Source organism: Cyprinodon variegatus, unplaced genomic scaffold (genome assembly GCF_000732505.1).
Source record: "Cyprinodon variegatus isolate N-32 unplaced genomic scaffold, C_variegatus-1.0 Scaffold1654, whole genome shotgun sequence".
NCBI lineage: Eukaryota > Metazoa > Chordata > Actinopteri > Cyprinodontiformes > Cyprinodontidae > Cyprinodon > Cyprinodon variegatus.
The window spans coordinates 27,895-36,975 of record NW_015152107.1 but is presented as its reverse complement, the minus strand read 5'-3'; the positions used below and the strand labels follow the sequence as shown (position 1 = coordinate 36,975).

General features: G+C 39.3%; 1 protein-coding gene across 1 annotated transcript in view; it reads right to left on the bottom strand.

The window, feature by feature from the left end:
• Positions 1 to 1,020: 1,020 nt before the first annotated feature.
• LOC107104218 (low affinity immunoglobulin gamma Fc region receptor II-like) overlaps positions 1,021 to 9,081 on the bottom strand; it is a 10,128-nt gene continuing 2,067 nt past the window's right edge. The window contains exons 3-6 of the mRNA XM_015404163.1: positions 6,186 to 6,449; positions 5,861 to 6,106; positions 1,437 to 1,583; positions 1,021 to 1,345 (exon numbers count right to left, since the gene is read on the bottom strand). Coding sequence (XP_015259649.1) covers positions 1,341 to 1,345; positions 1,437 to 1,583; positions 5,861 to 6,106; positions 6,186 to 6,449 — 662 coding nt within the window. The 3' untranslated portion in view covers positions 1,021 to 1,340. The remainder of the gene's footprint in view (positions 1,346 to 1,436; positions 1,584 to 5,860; positions 6,107 to 6,185; positions 6,450 to 9,081) is intronic.

The following is a 9,081-nucleotide window of genomic DNA, read 5'->3' as shown; positions in this document are numbered from 1 at the left end:
CATGTGTTATGATCTGCTAATAAAAAGGCTTCTACTGAGGAAACCCACCAGAGAGTAGATGTAGCTGAATGTAGCTCTCTCCTTCTGCAGAAGCCGTTAAAAAATCCCTCTTCTGTGTGGACTCAGTTTCTCTTTTATGAACCTACATTTTTTAACATAACACACACTTAAGATGACCAGAAGCAGACATTATCTGTTGTCCTGGAATTTATTTATTCAGCTTTTTGTGAAATAGGTATTTTGTCATTTAATTTACATTTGTTTCTATGGTATGATATGTGAGTTTTATTGAAAGAAAGTAGATACACATCCTCCCCAAATCTACTTAGAGGTACAAATAAAGTTGATTGGTTGCATGAGCTTTTTGGATTTTGTGCACCATACTGTTTGCAGTGATTAAAGCCATTAATGCAACTGTCCTGTTTGATACCTGGCAGCAGGTCATATACTGCATGTCTTTCCCTTCTATCACTGCCCTCATTTCTGTCCAGATACAAATGAAAAAAGGCCACTTTTGCAACTTGTCCTGCTGGTCTTATTTCTTGAGATTGTAGTTATTCCTACTACCTGTAGGGGCACCAATAAGCCATACGATGTGGGTCTGTTTCCTTTTCCCTATATCTTTACTTTTTTTTCCAAATATGAAAATCGAAAAGTCTTTAAAAAGCTAATGCTATTCATTCTTAACCTTGTTAAGCATAAAATAGAGCTTGACATTTTTAAGTTTAGAAAAGTAAAAGAGTGTGGATCAAGACAAAAAAACTGAAATAATACATATAGTGACTTTTAGAGACAAAATCATCTGTGAGAGAGATATTGACTCTTTTTCTTTAAGGAGAAACCAAAAGAAAGGGGGCTTGGAGATGTTCAGTTTGTAGCTTTATTGTCAAATATTATACGCTTCCTATCAAACCTGGGAAAAAACTAAATTTAACATGGATTACTCTACAAAAAGCTGAGACCTAAGTAGATATAGATGTTTGTATAATTTCAATAAACTATCTGATGTATTAGATAAACTAATTTCTATGTATTGTTACAAGGTACTGTTTAAAAAAATGCATGAAAATACAGAATATGTACAAAGAAGTCAAACAGTTAGAACAGGCTGCAATGAACTAATCCAGAAAAGATGCCATGTTGAATATAGGACAGAAAGAATTGAAATAATGGGCGATCAAAAAATTATAACAGAATAAGTCATGAAACTGAAAAACATGGAAAACAGCGTAAATAATTAATGCTTTATTAAAAAGAAACAAAATCAATAAAAAGATGAGAGAGATTTTTGATGACAGTCTACTTTCTGTTCTTTCTCCAGGAGACAGCGTTATAGTACTTTATCCTTTAACAGGAGAGAAAGTGTTAAAGTAGTATTTATTTCAATCATCAGATCATTGGTTTATTAAGAGGTCAGAATGATGATAAAGCATTACCTTGTGATTTTTTTTTAAGTAAGGAGATCAAAAGAAAAGTAGAGATGAGGTATGGGCAGAAGACCAGGAGGCATCGAATCACTGTTGAAACCAAGTTAAGAGGGTTTGCTGGGGGCGGCAGGGCTCTAGGGGTGGTTAAAGCCCGTACTGTAAACAATAAAAAAAAAGAGAGAACTTTATTATTGTGGATTGAAAAGCTGTCTCAGTTTTTGTTAACTAAAACAAAGTTTTAATTATTGGTACTAGTAAAGCACTCAGAGAGCAAGCAACAAAGTTTGCCGCATATTGTGACTTACACCTATAGGTAAAACTCACATAGGATCTGGATATATAAAAATATTAATACATTTTTCCTGGGCATGAGTACCTCTGGTAAAAAAAAAAAAAATACTTAAAATCCATCCATAAGTTTTTGATTGATCCTGCTAACAAACCAGCAACATTCCCTTTTTAGTGTTTTTGTGCAGTAATATACCTACGGGCTTTTTGAGCCCGATGCTGAGGCTACCAATTGTCACTGCTGTCACCCTCCTGTTTAGGCTGAACATGCACTGTATGACCCAAAGCTCTGATGCAATCTATCTGCTCACAATGCACGTCCAAAAACCACACGTCAGACTCAGAGCCGAGACATAACGTTAGTCGGACTCGTCAATCTGGAGGAAGAAGAACTCTGTTGTTTGTTTATGTGCAGTGGTTGAGGTTCTGGTAAATCGACTCGTAGCTCTGCTTCAAAAGCAGCGTTTGACCACGAACACCTTACGACGGCAGACTGAATTTCTAATAGGTTTGATTTTCTTCCGACCTAGAGGCTAATCGCACCTCATTACCCACTGTATACTACATGACGCAGGACGCACCATGAGACTAAAACTCTGACGGATCAAAACAATTCTCATAGGACTAGAGAATCGGCCCAAAAAGGAAAAAAAGAAAATGTCATAGTGTATGCCCAGGCTTAGTTAGGTATGTCAACATATGAATGTACTTTTGGAGCTGGCCTCTTGAGTTAGGGGTTCAATTTTCTATTAATGTTTGATTTCAACCATAAAAAAATAAGCAAAGGAGATGCTACAAAATGAAATAGCCCAATACTTTCTGAACAATGACCAGAAAGATTCTTTTTCTCTTCTTAAGGTCTAAAGTGACCACAATTTAAGTTACCAGTAGCTACAAGAGTGACCAGAAGTGAATGTAATGGACCTTTCACCATTAAAACTGTGCTCGGTTGACCAGTAAGTGAGCTGCTTGGTAAAGAATGCTGTGGAAGCATCCAATGCCAACAGAATTTCAGATGTTACAGTGGCCAAGTTAGGGAAACAACGGTTCAAGGTGAACTTTCCTGGGAGCAGCTATGATACGCAGACTGAGCTGTTTGAGTTTCTGGAGTTGGCTACTAAGACGGTAACATTAAGAGATGGAGATTACAACAGTGCCCATTAGACATATCATTGTCTGAACAGCATGCATTGACAGCTTGAAAAAAGGTTTGTCAGACATAAGGACTTCTATAAATGCTACACTGCACTTATAACCAGAAAAGGGTTTAAAATCCCTCTTATCACCTATAAGGCCCTAAATAACCAAGTTCAATATTTTATCACGGATCTGATCATTACTTATGCTCCTTTTTCTGCTATAGATTAAGACTGCTGGAAGACTTATGAGGACTACTTTTTTACCATTTTGCTGCATTCTATCTCTGGTCTCCAATTCTGAAGTTCAACCTCTAACTTTAGAGTTTAAAATTATAGAATTGTGCTTCTGCTTAAGATGGCTGATCGTTGGAGTAGTTCTGCTAGCTTGACTCTGATATTCTTTTTTTTAATGAGAACTTAAGTTTCTCCATTTGTGCATTAGAGTTTCATCTTTCTGATATGTTTTGCTTCTGGTTTTGAATGCTGTGAAACCGAAAGGATTTTACTGACATTTTGTCTTTTTTGAACACTTGTTATAATGTGTAACCACAGCAACCATAGCAAGTTAACTTTTCACACCTGGGAGCAACTAATCAACTTATCTAAAGCTGAAATAATATATCAACTACTTTCGCAAATACAAGCTGAGTTGAAAAGGAGGCGCTGTGGAAGCCTAGCAGGAGCAAGAAGATAAGAGAGGAAACAAATTTAAGCCATCTCTTCCATCCATCATCATGGGCAATGTGAGATCTTAAGAAAAAAAGTTAGAATAACTCCAAGCCCTAGCAAGGATCCGGCCAGAATGTCAGCAATGGAGCATTATGTGTTTTAAGGAAACATGGCTGCGGCATCATGTCTCGGACTCTGAGATGGGTTGGCGGAGCTTTTGAACGACTTGCTTTTGTTGTCATCCAGGACATGTTACTGTAAAGATTCTTCACAGCAGCCAAGATATCAAACTGTTGGCAGTTGGTTTCCGACTAAATTATCTGCCCAGAGTTTAACATTGTTCTGTTAGTAACAATGCATTCCACTTGCTGCTGTTGCAGACACTGCATGTGTTGTAATCTGTTCCATTATCCCTACGCTATAAACACAACAGCCAAATGCATTGTGGCAATAACTGGTTAATTTATTCACACATCACTCTCTGCTACACCATCAACTTTCCAACAGATTGTACACTGCTGTACCAGAGAAAAAAACTTTGGGCTTGTTTCATGCAAAAGTCAAGGAGCCCTACATCTCTGAAGTGAGACCTCCTCTTGAGAAATCAGATCACAATGTTGTTTTTCTTTGTTCAGATTATAAAGCACTTTAAGTTTGCTTTGAGGCTACAGACTGGGATGCACTGTGTCAGCCAGATTGAGAGGACATCAGTGAGTGTGTGACTGACCACATAAACATCTCTGTACTACTAGAAAGGTGAAATGCTTCCCAAATCATAAACTATGGATTTGAAACTGAAGCAACTGCTTAACAAGAAAAACTAGAGTAAATGATTGATCATTTAGTTGACTAGTCAGTAAAAGGATGGATGACTGTGTCTTTCAAAGTCAATGACTCAATACCATTAGTTGAATTTCGTTAGATAGAAAAATTTTACCCAATTTTACTAAATGATATGACTGCACTTCTCTGTAAAGTGCCTTCAAATTACATGTGTTGTGAATTGGTGCAGTATAAATAAACTGACGTGAATTGGTGCTATATAAATACTGAACTGAATTGAAAGAGTGGTGGTAATTGAGAACAATCTAGAATGAGGAACCCCGAATGATTCCTATTTTCAGTTTACTTAGCATAGTTTAGCATACTTTTCAAGTTGCTGCTTGCAGCTACATGGTTGTCCAGAAGGATGTATGGGTGAGACCCAAATCAGAGATTAATAAAAATACATTATTTCTTCACACGTAACATGCCAAATATCCACACCTTCATATGTTTATGGTTTATTAATACAGTGCTTCAACTGTTCAATACATTTGTGAAGCTTTTCCAGCAGGTTATAGCACCATTTTGACCAAAATCATCTGTGCATATCGGTCCTGTAATGATGTTGATAGGGCTGAAAGCAGTCAGGATTCAGAACAGGAGTCTTGAGCTCCTTTGCTATGCTGGATAGCGTTCTCTCTGTTGACCCTATGAAAGGTGAATTGATCAGATCTGGGAACATGAGGTAGGGGCTACAATTTCAGGTACTTGTAAGACGCCGTAATTTAACCATTTGATTCATGTGTCTTGGGCCATGAAAACTTTGAAAAGTTTCAGGTCATCAGCACTCAAGGACTAAAGTTACCCTGCCCTTCTCTAGACCTAAAAACACAAAGACATTTCACATAAATATATATCTAATTTTAAATTACTTGTAAAAGTTTGACATAACAGTGGCAAAATAACAATAACATCATTACTTGATAGACATTTTCAAGCTACCTCTCCCCTCCATCATTACGGACGCCATCATGGTACAAAATGACTTCCAATACAGCTGCTTTACCTATCTTGTCAAGTGATGACGAGGTTTGAATACATTAGATTACTGCTTCAAATCCATAAATTCTTTAAAACTGTTGTCAAGTACATTGCCAAGTATTAAATTACGAGATGAATAAGTATCCTGAATTGATCACTGTTTTACTGTAGGAGGCGACAGAGACAAGATTTCTTAAATCAAAATGTGAGACAGAGAAAACAATGACAAAGAATACAGCAGGGAATGTGCTTAACAGGTTTGTTAGCGGCTTTAAAAAAAACTAGACAAGTGTCTTATTGCAAACAAGTTTCTATCCATACTTGATTTCCTAAAATGCACCTTAAACACTATTCAACTGATTCTAAGAGTGTCTAAGAGAAGAAAGGCAGTCAGCTTTTTATGGGTTTTCAGACCCACCTGCTGTTTAACCAGAATTCAAATGTTTTTCCTTCTAAATTAAATTGGGTGCATCTCTTTAATTTGTGACTGAATGTGCATGTTATGAGTTTCAAGCTGATTGACCATCTGACCTTCAACAGAGATCCAGCTGGATGGAGACTCTGTATGACCACTGATGTTACACCTGTAGAGGCCTTCATCAGAGCTGGTCACATGGTGGAGGGTCATGTGACCTTTGGGCTCAGTCCTGATGAGGGAGCCATCTTTATAGAAAGCAGCTGGGAGGTTGGAGGGAGTGGTCTTTGTTAGACAGCTCAGAGTGACGTCATCTCCCTCCATCACAGGGAGGACAGGACTCTGCAGGATCACTGATCCACCTCAACACAGAGACAAACTACAGCATTTCATCCATTTCCACACAGCTTCATCAACACTAACTCCACAGTCTGATCTTACCAGTGACAGTGAGCTGGATGCTGCTGCTGGCTGCTCCCTCTCTGGACCAACACCAGTAAACTCCACTGTCTCTTTCTAAAACATAACTGATGTTACAGGTAGAACCAGCTGGTTTCCCCCATTCCTTTCCACACTGAGTCCTGGTTCCTCTGGTTGTGTTCCTCCATACAGTCCATCCAGCAGAGCTGTTGTTCTCCTCACAGCTCAGAGACACAGAGTCTAACTCAAAGAACTGAGATCTGCTGGGACTCACAGTCAGAGCAGCTGGGAAAACACAAAGGGACATAAATTGTGTTTTTTAAATTAATAGTCATGTAAAGGTGCATTGAACCCTTATGAAAAGTCAGTGTTATATTTTTTCCCTTCCCATAAATTTGAATTGCTTAAAATGTAAAATGATCTTCCTAAAATGACATAGATGCATTTGAAGGCTCCATTGATGAGGGAGGGATTCAAGGTGAGTGCTCATTTTCACCTGGTTACTGTGTTGAGCCTCTTCTGCAGGGACAAGGGATACAGTTGGTCAACACTGTGTCTCCATAAAAATTCTTAATACTAATACACCAAATGGGACGAATTGGTTATAATCATTCTGAGATGTATTGTAGTGTCTTTGCTAAGAATAATGAAACTAAAGCTGATTTAGTCCTCCTTTACTCTGTAGGCTCGGTAGGTTTTTATTCTATTTTTAGAGCTACTATTATAATCTCCAAAACAAACATTTAAATTAAGTATCTGTGACTAAAGCATTTAGTGGGAGAGATTTTCAGTAATCCAGGTCATAGTCATTCCAAAAAAAGATAGTTCCACTAGACTTGTTTTCCAAGTTTGAAGATGTTTCGCTTCCCATCCAGGAAGCTTTTTGTCAGGACTCCTGTCTGTGTGTTTGTGTTCTGTGTTTGTCTCCCTTCCTCCACCAGGAAGAACGTTTGAGCTTCACACTGAGCAAGGGATTCATCTGCACAACAGACGGTCAAGTACTGCATGAAATCTGAGTGGCAGTCAGCTTCTCCGTTCACCTACAAACAACCACATTCTGGGTAAACCCTGTTCCGCACTCCACCGAATCAGACAAACACTGGAACAACAGCATACAGACAGGAGTCAAAGAATCAACAATTTCTTTGGAAACATGAGTCAGCAACTAAATCCACCTCTCCAAGTTCACAAATCATATTTCCCACTAAGCCTGAACTAACCACTGTGTCTTCCCCTCACATTTCAGTTCCTGTTGAGCAGTGTTCAGAGCAACACTTCTCCCTGCATAATCTCTTCAATAAACCTGTTAAACCTTTTTCCCTGGTCTCTCTGAATTGGTTACTCTGCATGTGGGACCGAGCAATTGATAAAATCATGACACTTTTTCAATTCAAAATGTCAGAAATAGCGTTGAGTTCGAAGTGGATTGTTTTTAACTTTCTTTTTTTGGAACATCTATCTGGGAGAGTTACAGGGGAGTGTCGGCCTAGTGGTTAGGGCATTGCGCTTGGATCCCAGAGGTTCTCAGCTCAAGCCGCACTCCCACGGACTGCCTCACTGGGTCCCGGAGCAAGACCCTTAAGGACTGGTTATACTCGCACAGCAGTGTGTCGCAGTGAGCTTAACGCAGACATTTTTGATTTATGCTCAATATGCGGCAGCTGAGGAAACTTAAGCTGCCAACTCGGATGATGGTGCAGTTTTACACCTCCATCATTGAGTCCATCCTCACCTACCAACTGCAGCGCATTGAGCACTCTGCTGAGAAGGTGATCGGCTGTTAGTTGCCATCTCTCCAGGACCTGTATGTCTCCAGGACCAGGAGGCGTGCAGGTCGCATCACAGCCGACCCTTCTCACCCTGGACACAGTCTGTTTGAACCTCTCCCCTCAGGGAGGAGGCTACGGTCCATACGGACCAGAACCTCTCCCCTCAGGGAGGAGGCTACGGTCCATACGGACCAGAACCTCCCACCATAAAAACAGCTTCTTCCCCTCTGCCATAAAACTCATGAACACATAACTATGTCAGACTCTATAACCTGCCCATGCCATTTACACTGCTCTATTTGCACTACCTTGTAAGATGCTATTTTACTTTTTATATTTTTTATCCATATTTTTATCCTAAGTGTATTTATTAGTCTATTTTTTGCATGCCTTATACCCACAGTGTTTTTAGATATTTTTATAATTTTATTTACCTGTTATATATTATATGTTTCATGTTGCACGATTGTACCATAAAAAATTCCTAGTTTGTGAACTCCTTCACTAACAATTGCAATAAACCTGATTCTGATTCTGATATTGAAGCGTGGGCTGCGCTTCACTGTGGGTCTGGATACGGCCGAGGCGATGAGAAAGTGTGGGTGAGTTTAGATCCAAGTGGAAAAAGGGTCCCAGGATTCTTGCGCACCTCGATCTTCTAGCTGGTAAAACTTCATGAGTTGTTTTCTGCAATTTCGGTCATAAAAACAAAACAAGCCGGCCTCCTGTCTGCAGCACTGTCTGCGGTCAGTTACAATTTGGGAGAGGTGCAGCTGAGTGTCTGCGGAGTGGGTGGGGTGGGCTTTTTGTTCACTGCGACACGTACGCAGACGACCTGGTTTAGAAGTATATATCAGCCTTAAAGCCCACACTACTCCCTGGGCGCCGCACAATGGCAGCCCACTGCTCTCCAAAGGGATGGGTTAAATGCAGAGGGTGAGTTTCTTTGCTCTGTACTTATGACAGTGTAATGGCAAGTTGAATTCTATTCTACTTTTTCCTCGGACAATTACAGAAAACCTTAAAACAATAATTGGCAGAGACGACATTAACCTAAGATAAAAATAGAGGATAAAAGTCTGCAGTACCAGGAAATATACACTCTGTTCATAAGAAACATATATTAACAAACGTATATATATATATAT